At 36.3% G+C, this 22,537-nt stretch overlaps 2 protein-coding genes across 3 annotated transcripts; both read right to left on the bottom strand.

Moving 5' to 3' along the window:
• Window positions 1–7,524, bottom strand: LOC116166716 (neprilysin-2-like). 2 transcript variants are annotated; one of them, XM_031481790.1, is made up of 9 exons: window positions 7,506–7,524; window positions 1,948–2,435; window positions 1,744–1,899; window positions 1,469–1,695; window positions 1,254–1,421; window positions 967–1,207; window positions 741–921; window positions 447–694; window positions 1–400 (listed from the first exon to the last, which is right to left on the bottom strand). In XM_031481790.1, the coding sequence occupies exons 2-9, from the start codon at window positions 2,380–2,382 to the stop codon at window positions 62–64; spliced, it is 1,995 nt and encodes a 664-aa protein (XP_031337650.1). In that variant the 5' UTR covers window positions 2,383–2,435; window positions 7,506–7,524; the 3' UTR covers window positions 1–61. The 2 variants fall into 2 exon arrangements, with proteins under 2 accessions (XP_031337650.1, XP_031337649.1); XM_031481789.1 differs by lacking the exon at window positions 7,506–7,524 and adding an exon at window positions 4,439–4,605.
• Window positions 7,525–7,875: 351 nt separating this feature from the next.
• LOC116166715 (neprilysin-2-like) lies at window positions 7,876–22,314 on the bottom strand. Its single transcript, XM_031481788.1, has 11 exons — window positions 22,187–22,314; window positions 22,090–22,125; window positions 21,895–22,037; window positions 9,825–10,321; window positions 9,616–9,774; window positions 9,358–9,566; window positions 9,145–9,315; window positions 8,855–9,095; window positions 8,640–8,808; window positions 8,335–8,588; window positions 7,876–8,286 (listed from the first exon to the last, which is right to left on the bottom strand). The coding sequence occupies exons 2-11, from the start codon at window positions 22,101–22,103 to the stop codon at window positions 7,948–7,950; spliced, it is 2,196 nt and encodes a 731-aa protein (XP_031337648.1). The 5' UTR covers window positions 22,104–22,125; window positions 22,187–22,314; the 3' UTR covers window positions 7,876–7,947.
• Window positions 22,315–22,537: the final 223 nt, after the last annotated feature.

Raw genomic sequence — 22,537 nt, forward strand, 5'->3', positions numbered from 1 at the left:
TATATTGGTACAATATATTTTTAAATAAAACTACATTTAAGTAACCTGGTGGACGTTACGCTCACCATATCTCACATTTCTTATGCGAATTCATATTTGATTCTGCCGGACAATGGAAATCTTTGGAGAAATGCTTTGAATTTTGCAAAGATCCCAACACTCTAAATCGTTTAAGGGACTGATAACTATGCTTCACAGCCCTTTCGATGGTTTCAGGTGAACCCTTTGAGCAAAACCTTATCGCTGACGATATCCAGAATAGTTGTTTCGGCGTGTAATCGAGTTTGGGTAATTTTTTTTCTTTACCATTGCGATCGATCCATTCTTTATACGCTTTGTATGCAAGTTGAACGCCAGCAATGTCTGCGATGTCCTCTTGCTTTGTATTCGTTGAGTTAACCTAAAACACTTCGTTAGTTTCTGCTTGAACACATTGGTATTTTTACATGTCGCTCAATTTCCGGTACGTAGAAGCGTTCATAGCTTTCCGCTACGCAATCCAATTTTTTCTGGTACTCGCTGCGCGATTCTGGTGACATCCAGTGGTAGTATTCAGATTCTTGTCGAATAGGGGAACCTTCAAAGACGGAGTGGAATATTTGGTGACCAATAAAGGAGCCCAAACTTCCGTAGTTTAGGTACTTGGGTCGATCTTCATTATATACAATATCTTGTAACATTCGATGTGGAATAGCTAGAACAAAGGTGTGAGTCACCGGTATTTTTACCTCGACGCTTACTTATCGAATTATCGCTGGCTAAGTAATAAACGATACCGTAAGTTGTGTACTTTTCGTTAATTTCGCCTCCATTAGCTTCCACTTCGTTGTCACCTTTGTTGAGTTTACTAAAGTACGAGTTTACTTTATGGTAGTTCACGCTTAACAGAGACGCTAGTAGGTTGTCATCAGAAATTTGGTACTACAGTTTTTGTGTATCACTGAAAGTTTTATGTTAGGAACTTACCCCCAAGTAACGCTCTTCAATTTGATCGGCGTCTAGCATGGCATCAGGATAGGCCACGTAGCTTGTGATGTTGACTACTCTGTCAATTGCGCTAATTCGTGTCTCGTCATCCATCCCATGTAACTCATTAATTTCCTCCACGAATTCCTTCACGATATTTTCTAATATATCCGCAGCGTCATCTCTGGTTGCCTGTGAAACGAATCTTTGTACGTACGCTGCTTGCAGTGAGAGTGAAAATCTGAAACGTTCTTTAATTATCTGCAGTCTAAGGTAGTAATATTTACATTGTTTCCACAATTCCTGAGCACATCTTATTAATCGGAGAAAGAGTAGGTACAGTTACTTGCTTATTTAGTTCTTTGTAAAACTTTCGCGAAATCTCCGCCAGGTCGTTGGTAAGGATATTACTGTGTTCAATTATCAATCTCCACGCTATGAAATTGTTCAAGGTTCTAGAAATTATATAGGAACATTACAATTAAAAAACTACTGATAGTACCGTTCTGATGTATTTTTAAGTGCAGCCTCTAAGGAGTATAAATACGGCATATCTGTAACTAATATTACTTGGTCTACGTTCATCTTTACGACAGGCTCCAAAAGGTTTTCAAGCAGTTCCGACCATGCCACATCCGAAAATTTCTCTTCCAATTCTGATATCGTTAAATATGCCCTCTTAACATCATCGTCGACAATGGGATCTTCACCTGAATAATTGTCTATACCCTGAAATGTCGCCATATTAATTATAGTATTAATTAATATAGTTATCACCATAAGGTTCTTGATTAAATCAATAACATCCGCGTAATCGCCTCTGGCGGCTTCGGGATCTGCTCCAAATGCAATGGCAATATCCACCATGTAATCGTGTAATAAATCTTCCTCTTCCGGAGTGTGTAAGTTAATATAACTCCACGGATTGCCGATCTAACCTTTGCATTAGAAACTTTTATAAGATATGGAGGTGTAATTTACCTCTAACTGGGCAGTTTCTCCATTTTCCTCACTCACGCTGACTTTAACTAAGTAGTCGTGCGGAAATCCCATTTTTCTCAACAAATAGCTTGCTCCTGCCCAGTGAAAGTAGCTATCATCCCAATCGTCTTCTTCTAAAACCGCCCATCCGCCTATCTGCCGCAATGTATTTTCTATTAGTTTAACACCATTTTCGCTTGAACTGGGATTCATGCAGGCTTCGTGCATCTTCTTGGCCATAATCATTGAGTTGGAATCGTTATGAAGAACAGGCTCTTGCATTATCACTCTTATGCGACTGAGGTAATTATCGCGCATGATTGTTTCTACATTTATTAAAGGTTCATTTTTCAAGTGGACGTTGTTCAGAAATGTACCACATGCGAATTCATAGAAGTCATCGCATGGATTCACATTTTGATCAATGTAGTGCATAATCTCACTCGCCGCTTTTACGCAATCGGGTGTTGTGCATGTGGGAAGTACCCCTGCAATGAAAAATCACACAATCATAGTGTTGGTCGTGCAATTTTAGTTTCGTTAGGGGATTATGAATATGAAATTAACCTTTTTGTCTTAGAATTAACATAAAATCTACCGTTTGGAAAATTTATCTTTGAATGTAGTTGTTAATGAGCAATTATGACTGTATAACATCGCAGAGGGGAATTCGTATCACGATTTTTATTTCGAATTTAATTTTCTTGTTGAAATAAAATTTTTAAAATTCATAAAAGGACAGTAACGCATTTTATGTGGCTTTTAGCAAATTTTCTTAAGTGACACGAGCGCCTATTCGAAGAGCAACGGATTTCTAACGGGAAATGAAATAAAGTATTAAAGAAGTTGGAAATGTACCAAAATTAAAGAGGAAATTACGCATGTTGTTAGTATACATATCCCCTTATATGACTTTCAACATTTGCATAGAGTTATCGCTCAATCTCATTTGATTCAGGTGTGGGTTAAAACGTTTGTGAACTAATCAAGACAGTTTCAGGTAACGTGAGAAAATAGAGAATGGTTAGTTTTAATAATTGTATAAGAATAAGTGTGTGCTATGGAATTTCTATCATTCGTTATACGAATTTTCATTATGTGAATTAGCTGCCCACCTCATCAATTCATCGTAAACAATCGAAATTCGAAACCGTGAGTTGTTCTAGTCGGAGTAGTAAAAACTCCTTACATTTAAAGATGGATACAAAATGGATAACAAAATGGTAATTTCATTATTTTAATTATATAATGCCCAAGTTAAATGCTCACCCTCATAAAATCTGTTTTGGTAGCAAAAAAAATCTAAAGAAACGGGCCTTTTGCATAGTTCACGTTCAAAAGTGCATGTTACCTTTAACTCCATCATATCCTTAAACAAATTAAGATTTAAACTCGAGTCTACGTACTTTTTGCGCTGATAATGGTGCTAAGCATGCATTTTCAATGTGCATCTCTATGAATTACCATCTTTTACGGCCTGATGATGGCTTTTAGCCGAAACATGTCGCAGTTCACATAAATTCAATTACAATTTTATGGGGAAGGTCTTGTAAATAAAATTTTTTCAACTTCGGTTAACATTAACTCGGACTATATTTTCCTGTGAAAAAAATCGAAAAAACACAATGCAAAGTAATTTTTTTAACAAATATTACATTTTTGTCGGAAAAACTAGATGCCCTTATGATATTGCATGCGAAAAATGGGCAGAAAATGGAATCGGAAACGCTGCAAGAAAGCTGACTACATTGCCGAGTCTGCCATTTCATTTAAAAATGTTTCTGAATTGTTGTACTATTTATTTTTGATTGTCTATAAATAAACTCAACTTATGCCTTTTAATTAGAGAGATAATATGGTTCTAGTTTCCCACCCACAAATACCTACCCGCAATCACGTGGAGGTCATTCTCTAATGAAAACGGCGTACCTGAAGAAATGACAGTGAACGATATCTACGGTATTCCGATACTATTTGTTGCAGAAGTTAAAAATATATTGCAGGGATACCTATATTTGCAGCCACTAAAAATGAAAAAAGCCACACCAGTATTTTCTATTTAAAAAATATGTACTTATATGACGCATCCCCGGTAAATCACATACAAGCTTCTTTAATTAGGGTGTGGTTGAATAAAAAGTGTTTTAACGTTCATTAACAAAATTTTATACCGATGTTAATGAGGTGGCCAATTGCATAACTCAATTAGTAGGTATAATTAGTTGATTTCCGGACTAGGTACAAAAAGTCTACCATATTATGTAAAGTTATAGATAGAAGCTTACAATAATAAATTTTGTGCATATTTACTGCGCAGTAAATTGATATAAAAGAAAACAGAATTGTACAAAGGTGTAGGAGTCGTTACACATTATTCAATTTATTTCAATTAGCGCTTTTAGTGGGAGAGATAAAGTGCGTCCTCGATGTTATTGCCGAGATTCTCCTTTTTATCTACCAATGCTACCGAAAGGTATTCTATTTCACTTACGTGAGAAATCTCTAGCCGATAGGCACTCAGAAACACACAATTGTAAAATAACAACACATAACACGTACGGGCCCATGTTTTACTACAATTTCGTACACTACTCGTTCAGCCGTTCAGACTAGAATAACGTCACGGTTAGCACAATTTTGCGAAAGTTTGTGCATTTATATTGAAACTACCGGTCTTTATTAACTTTTCAAAACAAGTTAAAATTTAATTCCATTTCCCGAATTAAGTTATTAAACCATCAATCATGTAATAAAAATGCTCATTATGAAAACCTTCTAATGGTGTTTGACCTAACCAAAACGAATGCCATAATTAATATTCAAGAACTAAAGAAAAACTTTTATAGTTAATAATAATAATATTGTTTCTTGCATTACAGAATCGTAAATAAAATATAACATTCGCCTATTGAGCGTCCCCCACCCTGCCTAATCAAAAATACTCTGACTTAACATACCATAACAATGTTGCAGAACAAACAATAGTGGGAATATACAAATATAAAAATCAAACAGTAATATCACTGATACATGTAAAGCGTATATCTGTGGTCATATTAACTAAATTGCAACGAATTAATCAGTAAACCCAAATATAAATATCTACAAAATACAAGTTGAAGGATATACGCAGATCTGCAAACTAAAATTTCCGTTTTGCATATACTTACATAAGTAACACTTTCTTTCCTAATCACGAGAATGATGGGAAATTTCAACACGTTGTTGCACCCATCAATGCAGTTGAGGGACCACAAAGGTTCCTGTTCGTCAAGGCAATGGGGTTTCTCATTTCTCCGACGAAATTTTTATGTTGACCTTATTTCATTCTAAGCATTTTTAACGGGTCGGTCAGTTATTTGCAAGGTTCATCGAATAAGTGCTTACAATCCATTTTTTTTTTCATAAAACTTTCCCATAGCTGTTATTGAGAGGCAGTACTTGTTCCTTATTGTGGGAGATCTTCGTTAAAATTGGAATATTCCACACTGCTGGGTTACACAATTTACAGTATATAGTTGAGCAATATACACTATAGTTAATAATAATAGTTAATCCGTGGCAGTGTATAACTGTCAGCAAGATGACAATGACCTATTCGTAGACCGGTGAGTGTAGCTTATGGTTCTTGTCTAATTAGTCCTACAGGGTACCGCCCCTTCCCTTCCGTTCGTATTGATTTCACTTTACTATCCCTTTTAGAAAGATTCCAAGTTCCTTTGTACACCTTGTACAATAATGTACATGTCGTCTAAGACCCCAGGAACGTGATCTACTTCCGTATGGTTGCCAGCCAGACGAACTTCCGAAATCCGCTGTTTCATGCCCCACAATTCCTACCTACATATATGGCTAGGTTTTGTTCCTCGGCATTAAGTTGGTGTATTAATGTATATTTAGGTTTGATAGACCATTGTTTCCTGTTTTTTATCATAATTGCGTCTATAAAACTTCACCTCACCTTACTGGGGTTTTATTATTAGCCGAAAGAAAGATTCGTCGCTTTTCTCAAAAGAGATATCGTATAATGCAGAGGTTTTGAACCTTTTAGACACTGCGACTCCCTTTTGAGATTTGAGTATTTTGCCGATCCCCCTAGAATTATAATTTTTTTAAATATATAATAAAAACATCTACAATGGTTGATTCCAAACGAGTTCAAGTATTGCATTAGATGAGTTGAACAAAGTAATGTACAATGTTTTTGTTTCTTAAATAAATTACTGCAACAATAATTGTTTTTGATTTTTCATTTGCATTTCGCGACCCCCTCGAACACATTCTGAGACCCCCCTGAGATTCGCAACCCCCAGCTTGAGATCCACTGGTACAACGGACTGTGTCTAATCGCTTGTCTCATATTTCAGTAAGAGTTAGCAGTTTTCTGTTTTGGTTGATTAGTCATCGCCGATGAGAAAATAAGGCGGATGTGAGACATTCTTTCATGTAAATATGAAGTTTTTATTATAGACTTTTTTGACACTGCTCGCATTCTGAAATGGGTCTTTTAATCTGAGTCATATTTAATAGCACTGATACTTAAATTCATAGAAATCGATTGGTGAAGGTTTGACGTAGTGTTTTTATTCGTTCTTAAGTTAAACGACGAACAGACGGACAGACGGACAAAGCCATCAAATAGAGGGAATCTTTTCAAAAAATTCTTTTAAAAATTAAACATGATATACGCATCGTTTTCGAAGGGTAGGTAACGAATGCGAGACTTAAAATGGAAGTACCATCAATGCATTTTGCACTAAATAGTAACTACACAATGAACGTCCAAATGAGTATTGTAAATAAAGAATGTATAAAAGAACCAGAAATATTTTTTATTATTGTTTTCTTAAGCGATCGATTTCGTTTTTTTTATATGTATACCCATCATCAGGCTATGCCAAAAATTACATGCTAATGCAGACTACAGAGAATAGATAGTAATTACCGTCAGTGAGATTAAATGCCACCTGAGACATCTGGTTATGCGCCCAATTGCTCTACCTGAATGAAGGCTAGCCATCACGGTTAAACCATGACACATTTTCAAAAAGTGGGGTTGAAGCAACTTATAGTTTAAATGTTTTCTGTCTGTTTTTCTGTCAAGTTTCTATATTAAATTGTGCTCCTAGGTAGGTATGCGATAAAATTCGCCGTAAAAAAATATCTTTGCGCCATTCTTGTTTTGTGGTTATCCTTAAATATATTTGGGAGGGGGGGCAATGAACGTAGCCCCTTATAACATCTATCGGTATCTGAATTCAAATTCACCACCTGAATTAAAGCTAGCACTAACGCGGGGAGGGGAGGGGGCTAACTTCACGTATTCAAAAGTTCTTACCGTTCATTGTACGCTCAAATGCGCCTATACAGAAATCTTTGCGCCATTATAGTTTTTTTAGAAAGTTGTTCCCCCTTCACTTTTTGAAAATTTGTCTTTACTTAGCCATGATGGCGTTAGCTTTCATTCAAGTGGCGTAATGGGGACCATAACCAGATCTTTTTATTAATAACTTAAAACCAATTTGTTTTTATTTTAAGTTAATAGTACTGGCACTTACGTTATTTTGATTTTTAGTTTGATGTACTTAATGTAGCCTGTTTTTGGTAATCGTTGTTGGCTGCTAATCTAATAAATAATAACAAAAATAATAATCAATAATAATATGAAAACAAATCTCTAATGGCCGTTTGCACCGACACATTTAAGCCGAGCTTAGCTTAAGCGTAGCTTAAAATCCATGGCAACGATTATTGAGACAATGGTTGCCATGGATTTTAAGCTACGCTTAAGCTAAGCTTGGCTTAAATGTGTCGGTACAAACAGCCATAAGTGAGGGGGCCAAGTTGCCGGACCCCTACATTCTGCTATATCTACCTGCACGGGAAAGTAAAAGAAGTCGGGCACTATAATATTAATACTCTGGTTTGTACTCTAAACAACATAAAAATATATTAAATTACTTATTAACATTTAGTTGTTTCAGTCCAAATCACTAAGCTTTACCACAGTTCGCATTTATTCTCATTATTCATGTAAGAAGTAGAAGAGCACTGGAAATCTCTAGCAAACTCTTCCATATTCCGCAAGGTACCCAAAACCCTAAATCTCTTCAACGAGCTACTGCTGTGAGCAATTGAATTTTCTATTGATTCCACCGTACCCTTCGCACACCATCTCATGGCAGACGCAATCCAAAACAGCTGCTTCGGCGTATAGTCCACACCGGGCAATCGTTTCTCTGCACCATTTTTACTTAGCCAGTCATTGTACGCTTCGTAAGCAAGTTTGACCCCAGCAATGTCGGCGATGTCTTCATTTTGGGTATTCGACGAGTTTAGCTGAAATGTAACTTTGGATTATTGCTTACAACAATCGTTTGCCATTACGTATTCCCTGACTTCTGGAACAAAGTATTTTCCGTAATGCATGGCTACACACGACAATTTTTCTTTGTAACGTAGCATAGTCTGTGTGGAAATAAAATCGTAGTGCTTCGATATTTTCGGTTTTCCGCAGCTTGGGCCCTCGAACACTGTATGAAACAGTTCGTGACCCATAGCAGAACCAAGGGCACCGAAGTTTAGATAATTGGGTCGATCTTCGTCGAAAATGACTCCTTGTAACATCCCGGCTGGTATGGCTGGAACGATAATGTTTTAAATCACGACTTATAGCTATGGTTAGTGGGTACTTATGGTGTTATCGTTGTCATAATATGAACTTTGTGTGTAGGTAGCGTATGCATCGTTCAACTCCTCGTCTTTAGTAACCGGTTCGTGCAGCAACTTGAATCTGTTATTGGTAGCGTAGTAGTCAGCATTTAGTACAGATGCCAGAAAATTGTCCTCTTCCATGTGGTACTAAAAGTAGTGTTATAGTTTAGTGGCATGCTGTAGTATATAATACCCCTTGGTATCGTTGCTCGATTTTGTCAAAGTGCAACAGATCGGCAGGATACCCTATGTAACTTTTGCTACTAAACAACCTTTCCAAAGCCTTTACGCGAGTTTCCTCATCCATCCACTTCAAATTACTAACCACCTCCTTGAACTCGTTTTTTACGTCTTGAAATATTTCGTATGCACGGTCTTTCGCATGGTTTGAAAAGTGCTTTTCAACGTAAGCCGCTTGCAACGGTAATGAAAATCTAAAACATTCCATTAAACCATCTGAAGCCTTTACAGATTAATTCCTACGTATATCCAACTAATTGCGAACATAACTCGTGGCGGGGTGGCACATTCATCACGTGGTTCTTCTCTAATCGCATTGCTTCGTAGTATTTCATAACCACATCACGTATGTCCCTTGTTAAATACATGCTGTGCTGCAGAATGGCTTCCATGGCAATAAAATTTGCTAAAACCCTACGAAAGAAATTTTTGGAGTGCAATTAATGTGTAAAATACCGTTTTGGCGTACGCCTCAAAGCGTTTTGTAGTCGTATGAAGTAAGGAGAATCGGATACGGTTACAATTTGCTCATATGAGATGTTTGGGGCAGGGAACTGTAATCTGTTAATGTATTCTAACCAAGGAACGTCTCTAAATTTATACTGAAGCTCTGATATTGTAAGAGGGTCGTACTTATCGTCCAAGTCCTTGGTTTCTTCAGGGGTCTAAAATTCCAAGTTGTTCAATGCAATATTACTGGCAAACGACCGTTACTATAAACAATGTCTTCATAAAATCGATGACTTCTCTGTACTCATTTCGAGCGCGATTTTTGTCTACTTCGAAGACTTCGGCGATGTCAACGTACAATTCAAACAGTCGCTCCTCTTCATTGCTATCCGTACGGCTCAGTGAACTCCAAGGACTGTGCAACTGTATATAACAATATAGGAAATAAACTGGAAAATAGAAACGGCCCTTACCATTATAATCCTCTTGGAGGGATCATTTTCATCTGGCTTAATGCGCATAACTATAAAAAACTGAAAGCCGTAACCAAGCTCTCTTAATTTGTAAGTCGCAGTTTTCCAATCGAAGTCCTTTTCCTTCCAATTGGAATTTTCTAGCAGCGGCCATCCACCAATTTGTCGTATCGAATCTTTGATTAAGCGCAACCCTTTCTCCTCGATTGCGGTTAAATTCATGCACGCGCGGTAAAGCCTTTTTGCGTTAGCTATTGACCTTGGATCATCATCTTCTTCCGGCTCCTCGATGATTCCTCGTATGCGATCTTGCACCGTATCCTCCATAAAGGTATTTATCGTTTTTACATAGTCGTCATCCAACTGCACGTTATCCATAAAACCTCCACAAGCAAATTCATAGAAGTCTTCGCATGGGTCAACATCGGGATCCATGTGATCTAATAAGTGATTGGTGACATGAACGCAGCTTGCTGAAAGGCATACGTCTGGGGCACCTGCAAAATTTTCCATATTAGTCGTTAATAACCACTAACTACATGTTACGTTGCGTTATTAATTCTCAAAATAGTTTAACTCTCATTAGATTAGATTAGAGGGAATAATGGGATGAGAGGATGTTCTTAGACAGTGCTTAATATTCATAAAAAAATTAACGTACGTGCTTACTTAAGTAACAAAGTTTAGAAAATTGCCATGTAGAATTATATAAAATGAAAAATGTGACCGGAAAGCTATGATGCATTGCCGCATTAATTGGTACAATTAATGTTACATTATGATGATTTCATACCTACTAATGCATAATGTTATTGTCTATTACGCTTCGCATTTACGTTCTCGTATTGTGCCGGATTTACCTTTACTACAATGAGAAACATTTTAGCGTTGAAGCTACCTGTATAAATTGTCTGATATATGCAATATTCTAATGCATTACATTTGCTGTCTGCCGTTAAGAGTTTGATGATTGAATTTAAACGTGAAACTTATTGCAAGTATACAAATTGATTTGCGTAAGTAATGCAGTAGTCAAACAAATAAAGGTAGCAATTAATGCCTGTAAGGCGTGAATTGTAAATTGCGATTGCATTTGAAACGACCTAAACTGAAATTAAACAAAAATTAGTAAAAGCCATTTGGTTAGGATGGGGTTAACGGTGAGAAAATAGACTCCAGAAAGGTGCTTCCTTTGGTTTTTACGAAGAAAACGGCGCTGCGCTGAATAATTCAAAAATACATTTTCCTTCTCAGTCAAAACAACATGTTTCTACCTAAGGCAACCTTTCTGTAACATTGGAAAAGGGGCTGTAACCTTTTTCTTCGTCGCGCAGTAAAGTAGTTTGAAGTAATTATTGTTACTGATTCGAATTAAATTCCTTTTGCATTGGAGAATGAAGCAATATTTGCAGCTGTGAGTAATTACACTGAATCGTTCATCTCTCTACATCATTGTTTCCTATAGACAGAAGTTGGTCAGTTACCGGGATTTAAATTAAACAGCGAAATTGTGAGATTACGGTTCGACTGATGTTTTCCACAACGCTTTCAGAAGCGAATTAAAGTTTCCTTCTAACCTAATACTTTTTATTACCATTATGTTTGTGCATAATTTTTATTTTTACCATTTCGAAGTTTTGACTGTTGATGACAAAACTTTCTACTCCTTAGCACTGCATTTTAATTTTGTAGATGTAGTGCAACATTGCTACTTCTACTCCGAGAAGGCATGTTTCTGTGCGTAATTCTGCTCTAAAAGACAGTTTTGGCAGTATTTTCTGTTTCGAAAGATTAGTGAACATCGCGCGGTTTCACTAAACATGGCAATAGAGCAAAAGTTATCCACGAAAAAATGGCCCAGGTGTACAACGGTACCATAGAGTAGAAGGATTTCGGGACTTGAAGTCAATATCTCTTCGCACAGTATTGGTGCCTTGAGGTGGTTGTGGAACTTGAGTGTTTGGGTATTCAAGGGAGCATGTAACGTCAGACTCGGCACTCATGACTGTCCCAAGTGAGAATCCAGGCTAAAGACAACAAGTGGGAACGTCCTAGGGTACACTTCAAACTCTACATGATTCCACTGAAGTATGACCGCCCAAGCTGCCAAGGCAAACATACGCTTCACGGTAAAGCAGGATTTTGCCCTTGTTTAAGAACTCTGGGTTGTTAAATCAAAGATTTCTGGCTTGGAGGTACAAAAAGAACCGTTGTTTTTGATACACAACAGGAAAACCCTAGGACATGTATCTATGTTCCTATCCTGTACACTGCCTTTTTTGAGGCCCCAAAAAAATTGTCTCAGAACGACCGGAAAAAAACAATTTCATCGAAAAAGTACGAATTGTTTTGGATTCTACGCACCAAAATTAATTAAAAAAAGTGTTTTCCCGAGAAATTTTGGTGCAGTCGATTTTTGGCAAAAAAGGAAGGTTATACACTGCCTTTTTTGAGGCCCCAAAAAAAAATTGTCTCAGAACGACCGGAAGAAAACATTTTCTTATAGGATGTGGCCTGTAGAATCCATAATTTCAAACAGTTTGAAAATTAGGCTACTAGTTCAAAAGTTACAGCCAGGGTTACAGCCCTTTGAATTTTCTTTCGAAATTGGTTTCTAGTCTATAACTTTTGATTGAGAAGTCTAATCGAAAAAGTACGAATTGTTTTGGATTCTACCCACCAAAATTAATAAGAAAAAGTGTTTTCCCGAGAAATTTTGGTGCAGTCGATTTTTGGCAAAAAAGGAAGGTTTATACACTGCCTTTTTTTGAGCCCCCAACAGAAAATTGTCTCAGAACGCCCGGAAAAAACATTTTCTTATAGAATGTGCCCTGTAGAATCCATAATTTCAAACAGTTTGAAGATTGTGCTACTAGTTCAAAAGTTACAGCCCTTTGAATTTTCTTTCGAAATTGGTTTCCAGTCGATAACTTTTGATTGAGAAGTCTAATCGAAAAAGTACGAATTGTTTTGGATTCTACCCACCAAAATTAATAAGAAAATGTGTTTTCCCAAGAAATTTTGGTGCAGATTGTGCTACTAGTTCAAAAGTTACAGCCCTTTGAATTTTCTTACGAAATTGGTTTCTAGTCTATAACTTTTGATTGAGAAGACTAATCGAAAAAGCACGAATTGTTTTGGATTCTACGCACCAAAATTAATAAGAAAAAGTGTTTTCCTGAGAAATTTTGGTGCAGTCGATTTTTGGCAAAAAAGGAAGGTTATACACTCTCTTTTTTTGAGGCCCAAAAAAATTGTCTCAGAACGATCGGAAAAACATTTTCTTATAGAATGTGCCCTGTAGAACCCATAATTTCAAACAGTTCGAAGATTGGGCCACTAGTTCAAAAGTTACAGCCCTTTGAATTTTCTTTCGAAATTGGTTTCTAGTCTATAACTTTTGATTGAGAAGTCTAATCGAAAAAGTACGAATTGTTTTGAATTCTACGCACCAAAATTAATAAGAAAAAGTGTTTTCCCGAGAAATTTCGGTGCAGTCGATTTTTGGCAAAAACCTGATTCCTATTGAATCTTCTGATGCCACAACTGAGTGGCCTTGATATCACTGCTATACAATTAAATTGTGACATACAGGGTAGACTGAATTAGTAATCGCATCCTCCCAGGAGATCCCCAGACCTATCGTAATCCCAAGTCAATGTCCCTTAAAAACGCTAAATTGTGATATCAGTCATATTCAGTTCAAGAAAAGTAAGATGAAGTTGCATAAAATGGTTTTTTACAACAAAACAGTTCGTTGACAACCTAAACAGACAGCGACGACATAAACAGACAGCACAAAAAAAAATAAAAGGGTTTTATTTCAACCTTGTTATGTACAATTCTCCCTATATAAACCGAAAAAAAAACACCTGCAGTGCTAATTGTTAATTTTGAACGGGAAACGGGTGGCTATACTACATGCTGATGACAATAAATCATTATAAGCCGTAAATAATTACATATAAAGTTAACGTTGTTATACAGATTTGAGTATATCTTCCATATTTATTAATTTTTAATGAATGAACCACGAGAATCCAAAGCTATAAGGAAATCATCTCGTCTATTCGAATATGTTGCCCAATTTTATTTGAAAATCTTTCATTATTTGCGACGTCAAACAGAAACAGTAAATATATAAAAATGTTTATTGTTCCTTGTCTGTTTGCTAAACGACAGGAGAACGCTTTTCACTACCAACGAATCAGTGCTAGACATTGAGATTTAAAAGACCCCTCTACAATGTACACCCTCATAAAGGTCTAACTCAATTAGTGGTTTTAAAGTCAGTTTAAAGCTGTCTGCTTTGTAAGATTCGCACACAAAACAATTAATTTTGTAGTATGGAAACAAAACTTTGCTGTAACCTACTCTCTTAAAATATTGTTATAACACATTCAAGCATAACTTGTTTAAACAACAATTTCGCTTTGACCCCTACATTTATGCACATTTACATAATGCATAATAACAATAATTATAACAATTTAAACCTTTTGCAATGGAATATAAGATCTGTTGCTGCCAATAAACCGAATTTAGAATATATGTTAGCAGAGTGTAACATCCATATAGCCCTTTTAACGGAAACCTGGTACAAAAGTAACCACATAGATTTTTTTAAAAATTACACATTAGTAAGACACGATCGTACGGATGGTTACGGTGGCCCGTGGCGCCGCTATACTTGTACATAGAAATCTTCAATACACTCCGTTGAATATTAAATCTGATAATGCTGAAATTAGTGTGTGTGGGGTCAAGTTGCTAGATCTTGATCTGAATGTAATGTGTTTATATAGGCCGCAGGGTTACGCGAGTAACATAACAGAAGGCGAGTATTTGCACATGTTAGGGCAATTAGGGAAGAGGTACATGGTGGGTGGTGATATGAACGCACACAATAGGGCCTTTGGTTCATCTAAAAACGATAACGCGGGAAATATTCTATTAAAAGTAATAGATGGGACTAATAGCGTGTTTTTGAATGACGGATCAGTTACGCGCCTCGGGCGCCCAAACGAAGCGAGATCTGCAATTGATATTACATTTGCATCGCCAGGGATTGCTACTCATATCACTTGGAAGGTAATGGATGATACATATGGGTCAGACCACTTTCCCATTCGCATGAACTTAAATTTCAATTTACAACTCCAGTTCACCTATTACCCTACAACTCGGTGGAAAATAGATGATAAGAAAAGTCTAGAATTTTGTAATTACGTGGATCGAAGTCTAAACGCTAAAGAGGTACCCAAGTCCGCAGCAGAAATAATTGACTGTGTTGTGGATTCAGTGCAAAAGGGATGCGACAGTAATTTCGTATTAAGAAAACCTGTGTTAAAGAAATCCAGACCTCCACCCCCATGGTGGGACAATCAATGTTCTCATGTGGTACACTGCCGGAAACTTGCGGTAAAGAATTACAAGTTAAATCCAACCTTGGATAATTTCATTACTTGTCAAGAGACTATTGCGCACTCTAAAAGATTTTTGAAATACAAAAAACGCGACAGTTTCCAAAATCTATGTAATAACTTAAACACATCTACGTCCTCAAAGAAATTATGGAATATCGTGAGAAAATTTAAAAGATGTCCTACCTCTCACCACGTATCGGAATCATATATTGAAGAGTTCGCTGACAATTTAGCCCCGGCGTACGTGCAATCAGAAAAAAACCAGGAAACGTCAAACGTAAGTGATCCTTTTTTACAACAACCATTTTCAATTGAAGAACTCATCAAGGCAGTCAAATCAGCTAAGAATACAGCACCAGGTTTTGATAATATTACATATCAGCTATTAAAGTGGCTGCCCACCGTGGCGAAGGAATTATTGGTAACTGCATTTAATAGAGTGTACCTGTTTGGAGATAGCGTGCCCACCTTTAAAAAAATCATTGTTGTCCCAATAATTAAGCCCAATAAAAACCCAAACGATGCAAAATCATATAGGCCTATATCACTTTTATCGTGTATATTTAAAACATTAGAGCGAATGGTCAAGAATAGGATTGAATGGTGGTTGGAAAGGAAGAAAAAGCTACAGGCATTTCAATTTGGATTCAAGCGAGGATTAGGCACCGCTGACGCTTTAACAAAACTAGTTTCCGACATACAAATAAGTTATTCCAAAAAAGAAACAGTAGGAGCGGTTTTTATCGATTTCAAGGATGCTTACGGATGTGTGAAATTAGACATTTTGCAGAAGAAACTCATTAAATTGGAATTCCCGAACCAACTAGCGCAAAACCTGATCGGTTTGTACTCTCATCGAGAGATTTATATAAGAAGTGGCAAAGGTCAATTTATAGGCCCTAGATGTGTTTTTGAGGGGCTTCCACAGGGATCTATTAATTTGTATACGCACGACTTCTTGACTGTGCAGGATGATAGCATCAGTGTAATTCAATACGCTGATGATTTTATTATTTACACGTCACATAAGAATGTATCTGTGGTCAAGGAGCGTTTAAGTAAAGCCATTCGGAAAGTTAAGCAATGGATGTTCAGCAATGGTTTGGATATGTGTATTGAAAAATCTGCAGTAGTATTCTTTTCACGGAAAAGGCGATATAATTTGAACCCTGTGGTTTTAGATAATACACTATTTCAGGTCGTTAAAAGTGTTACATACTTAGGGATCAGATTAGATTACAAACTAAACTGGACGGAACATATACACATGCTAACTAAAAAATGTGAAAAATCCCTCAATATTTTAAGATTATTGACTAGAGTGGGATGGGGAATGGATTTTCCAACTGCATTAAAGGTTTATAAAGCACTTACAAGAAGCGTAATAGATTATGGTTTGCATTTATATGGAGCAGCATCAAAACCAAATTTAAAAAGACTCATAGTCATTCAAAATAAAGCCTTAAGACACTGCATTGGGGCTATGAAGTCAACTCCTGTAGAAGCATTGTATGTGGAAGCACGTGAACCACCACTCGAGTTTCGAATAAAGTATTTGGCTTTAAAATATGTTACGAAAACAATCGCCCTAAAACTGGAAAATATTTACAACTCGCTACAAGAGCTTATGTCCCACGATTTAACCTCGGCTTTTTGGTCTAAAAAGAAGTCTCCTCCGCTTTCCGTGGCAAGCCTTTATCTTCACGAATTAAAAATTCCTCTTTGGATACAAGAAATTCCGGACGCTTCCTATCACGATTTTTACGTCGGAAGTCTGCCAACGTTTTTCCCTAGTTATATAGGGGATTTTAGACATGATTGCCAACTATTTTATAACACCTTAGACAACTTGAAATGTTGGGAGATAATATTCACAGACGGTTCTAAAAGCAAGGTGGGAGTCGGATGTGCATTTTACGAGCTATCGACTAAATATTCAAAGTTATTTAATCTTGGAAAGGTCAAATCTATATTTACAGCTGAAGCGACTGCAATATTAGAAGCATTAAAATATTTTTATAAACGTAATGTAGCAAAGAACCTGGCCATAATGTCAGATAGTAAGAGTGTCCTGGCCACTATCAATAAAAGGGTCCATTATTTTCAATCCCATCCTTTAATTACCGCTATTAGAGCAGAAGCCTTTAAAATTATAAAGAAAGGACATACTGTTGCGTTTTACTGGATCAAAGGACATGCAGGTTTAAAAGCAAACGAACTGGTAGACGAATTGGCTAAACAAGCTGTACAAGAGGGGATCAGTCTCGAGAGTACCACACCAAGAACAGACCTTCTGAATGTTCTCAAAAGCAACATAGTTGAAGCCTGGGATATATATTGGAAGGAGTATCATAAAGAAAGACAAACACAGTATGCTTTAATCCACCCAACGGTTAAGTTTAGACCATGGTATTCTGATAAGTATACCCCAAAAAGATACTTTTCGATAATTGCACGTCTTAAATTTGGACATGGGAGGTTTCCATCTCATTTGTATAAGATCGGGGTTGTAGATTCGCCAGGGTGTGATTGTGGATTCGAGACTGGTGATTTGAATCACATATTTTTTAACTGCGAGCTGAGAAGGCCCTTCATTGATCAGATGAGTGCACGGTTAACAGAAAGTGGTGTTCATTTTCCCATCAACATCGTTGCTCTACTGAGTTCCAACTGTAGACGCATTTATGATATAGTAATTGAATACGTAGCTAATACTGGGTTAAATATTTAAGGGTGTGTGCGTGCATGGATCTGTATGATGTATCCTCTGTATTGAACCTCTGTCTTACCCTCCTATACAAATCAAGGTCGCTACCTGTATTGTTAAATGTAAAATGCCATGATAGACCTCTTGGCGAGAAGAGTGTGTCCTGTGTTATTCCTATAGAGTAAATGAATAAGTTACTGAAAATGTTGCTAAATGGGCATAGATCCCGAAATAGCAAATATAATAAAAATAAAAAAAAGGTAAGTCGCATGTAGCAGCTGTAACGTTTGAATAAAATGTAACATGGATGCAAATGAAAATTATAATGTATTTATATTTCGGTCAAAGCTTTCAGATGTAATTTAATCGTAATTAAATGGCAACTGAAAAGTAATTTCGACCGTAACTTACTACGTAAGCACATTATATGAGATTTAAAAAGCAAGTTTTATCACAACGTAAAATATAAAATTGAGTGTGTAATATGGTGTTGAAGTTGATCTGATACATATTAAATTTTTTCCTGCTTGTTTACTTATTTAAGGAATTCGGTTTATTATTATAGAAAACTCGTCAAATAAATTTCAAAAACAGTTATTACCAACTGGTAAAATTTTGGCAAGCATCGTGTAAAATCTTTCTCTATTATAATAAATGTGATCACTGTACAATTTAAACAAACAAAGTAGACACGATTTGATAGGGTAAATTTAATAAGCCGCAATGAACGCTTCATTGATAAACAGCAAAGCTGTCACAAAATCACCAGTCAAAATAATAAATTTCATAATTTGGTTAAACTGAAAAATGTTATTTCCTATAGTGACGAACATATTTGCTTTAAATACCATGACCACTAATATAATTACCCTCAATTTAAATTCGAATATTAATTAGTTTCTGTTCCACCACCAATATGAGGGAAATTTATTATTGAAATACAGCAATACTCTCTCTATTCATTGTTCCAAATACGAGAGTTTAATCAAGCTTTAAATGGAAAAAAAAAGGAATTGAAAAAAGCTATGAATAGGACGCGTGTGATCGAATTTCAATTAAAAACTGATCTATAACCGAAGCAAATTCTTACACTGACCACAGTAGCAATTTTAATCGAAAGTTGATGAAAATTTTAATCCTCGAAGGGTGTTGAAATGAAGTGAGCGTATTCTCATGAAATGTTGTATATGTGAATGATACAGACATGTTTTAGATCGGGTGGTATTGGAATTTCGGTGTATTAACGGAGTTACAAAATGATTGTTGGTCATAACTGCATGGCATTAGGTAACTGCTAGTGGTAGACAAACGAAATGTTAAATTTCTAAGTATTTAGTATCAAAGACTATCCGTCCTCCAATAGTCTTCGGGATTTGAACGGTATTTAAATACGTAGCAAATTTACAATGTTCGTATCCTTCACTTACTTGAGGCATTCCGTTTGATTGTGGTAGCATTAAACGATGTATGCCGGGATCAATTACCGCTGCGTACCTCATACAGTCAGTTGTTGGCAGGATAATGTCCTAAAGAACATCGTCTGAGTTTAGACCGGAGTGACGGCATTAAGACAGTTAGTTTCCCTGATGAAGTTCCTGCCAAAATGTATGTCGTTTCTGTTCAGTGGAATAGTCCAGAGATCTTCTCTCTCTTAAGAGAAGGTGACCTTCGATTACAGAAGGTTGGGCCGGGTGACGATTCCGACATCTTTCCTAGATTTCCTTTTTCTTTGTCTTGTTTTTACCAAGATCATGAAATCAATCATTGTCTCTTTATGTCAAATAGGTTTTTTCTCAGTCTTATAATTTGATGATTTTTCTTGGGGGAATCATATGAGGCTTATCTACAGAATGTACAATCAACTGTTGTGCTTAACTCTTTTGGATTCATTATTAATTATACGTGTAACAGCAGCCGCCTTCCGAGACAACGAATCGTCGACGTAGGGTTTTTGCCAACGACTATTACTTTTACCCCGATAAGCACTTTTTCCGCCACCGTTCTCGTTACCCAACCGTCGATTATGAATCATCCGTTTTTTGTCCTCCGACTGATTCTTCCGCCAGTTTGGAAGGTTAATCTAGTCAGTATACTCTTCCTGTCGGGAATCCACACCAGATTCAACCGTTCTCCGCACCGTACAAATCAAAACCCGAAACTGGAAGACTTTTGGAGAGAATACCGATCGGATTTCCTTCCTTGAACGAGTGCCTCCGTTACAACATACCGGGTGACCAACTACTTCTTGTGTTGCCAGAATTATTCACCGACTTGGCACTTCAATGGTACCGAAATAACCGTCTGCGCTGGTGCACTTGGCTAAACTTTATCACCTTAAGACACAAATGAACCGCCGTAGCCAAAGGGTTAATGAACTCGGTGTCTATTATATCAAGCATACCAACATAGTTTTTTTTGACATATCGAAATTAAATATTATAATGACCGTTTCACTTCCGGTTCTACTGCATGTCGATAGCAACTTCTTATTTTAAATAGAACACGCTGTATTTTATTGCGTTTTCAAAATTTACATGAAAATCTACGCCGTTTGATACCATATTTTTCTATACCTAGCATCAAGGTTTTCAAGTTATTCAAGATTTTTCAAAATTTTTGATGTTTGATTGCTATTGTTTTGAGCTGTATTTATGACTCCCTTGGCTTGAATTTCAAGAAGGATTCCAAAATCGACAGTACTCACTTAATGCTGCGTGACAATGATTTAAATTTTGATCGCTCTTCTACAGGGTGTTTCAAAGCTAATAGTCAACTTTATTAACTTCAAACCTTAAAAAGTTGATTTTTTTCAAACGAAACATGCTTTATTTTTTGCACTTTCCAATAAAAACAATTCTACATCGATTTAGTATTACCACAGAGAACACATTCCCTACACTTATAAGTTATGCTTTCCTTTTTATTATAGATTTTCTAAAAATTGTGACTGTTGTGCATAATTTTCTTCAAATATAGGCCTTCAAATAAACTGATTTCAACATGACGGAGCGCCCGCTCATTCTATCCATGATGCTTATATGTCTTTGAAGACAGGAGAGGTCCGTGGCGTTGACCTAGAATTTCAGATATAACGCCATTGGGTTTTTTTGTGTGGGGTCATATAAAGATAACGTTTACTTCACACCAGTTGCTTTTCGTATAGAACTGGAAGTTAGGCTGAGAAGAGCTTTTAGTGAGATGGATGTACTAGACACTAAAGAAGCGCCTACCAACGGGATTCATCGGAGGATCCTATTATGTATTGAAAAAAACGGTGGCCATGTAGAACAAAACCTCAATTGATGTTGTTTTTTTTTTATTTTGTAGTTTGTTATTACTAGCGGTTTCTGTTTATTATCATCGTTATTTAACTTTTTATATATTATCTGTCATTATATTATCAACTATAACTATAAAAAGGTCTGACAGGTCTTCTAACGTATTTATTTCAAGGCATCCTAGGAAAATTATGCATAAGGGTCACAATTTTAGAAAATCTAAAATAAAACGGAAAGCATAACAGATAGGTATACGGAATGTAATACTAGATTGATGTAAAATTTGTTGTTGAAGTTAATAAAGTTGACCATTAGTTTTAAAACACCTTGTAGAAGGGCGTTCAAAATTTAAAACATTGTCACGTAGAATCAAGTCAGTAGTACTGTCTATTACCGAATTACAAATTAACCCGTCGACATGGCCCCTGAACAGGAGAATTTACTAAATAGATTTCCCGATTTACAAGCTTTTTACCAGTACAAGTAGCCCAGGCCTAGAAATTATATTTAGTGAAAACCCCAATTCACTTTGTAAGTATGGAAACGTATATGGAAATAATTAAAAAAGGAAATGAAGGTGTCGATGCCGGCCGGCATTAATTCTACGGAACTAAATGATATTGGATTGACCGGTAATAATTACTGAACTAAGTACTTACGTGTGAAGAAAATAATAATCACTATTACAAGTATGACTATTACCGCCAAGGCCAGGATAGAAAGTATAGTCAACTTCTTTTCCATTTTCGATCTTCTCTTCCACCAGCTCCCCTTCATGTCTCCTTTCTCGTTTTCAATATTGCTAAAATCCCCAAAAATTTGTATTAAAATTGAAACGAAATACGTATACGTACTAAGAATTATTCATCCTTCTTTAGCGTATTTGGTACCTGTTAAAAATGCACTACCGTTACGAGCGAATTCAAACTTAAAATTAACGTTTTACTTAACTTGATTTCCTGAATTAAAGCGAATTAAGAGATGGTGACGAGACTAATAGTTTTAAAATTATTTGTCAAGGTTCTTTAGTAAGGAAGGGAATATGCAGAGTTGAGAATAAAAAATGAAATCTAACTGCAATGTGGCGTAGGAAGAAGGTATGTACTGTGAACTATAACATATTCTTCAATTACATTAGATTAGTCTTTGTTAGTAGTTTATTCATAGAAAGAGTCATAGAAGTTTTAGTCAATAGGTAATTTAAACTAATGCATACTACCATCTCGTGCACAAAACCAATACGGACGTTTACCGGTCGTTATTATTTTCCTGGAAACTATCTTTAAATTCATATGAATCACT

The sequence above is a fragment of the Photinus pyralis genome, unplaced genomic scaffold (genome assembly GCF_008802855.1).
Source record: "Photinus pyralis isolate 1611_PpyrPB1 unplaced genomic scaffold, Ppyr1.3 Ppyr1.4_LG3b, whole genome shotgun sequence".
In the NCBI taxonomy this organism is placed as follows: domain Eukaryota; kingdom Metazoa; phylum Arthropoda; class Insecta; order Coleoptera; family Lampyridae; genus Photinus; species Photinus pyralis.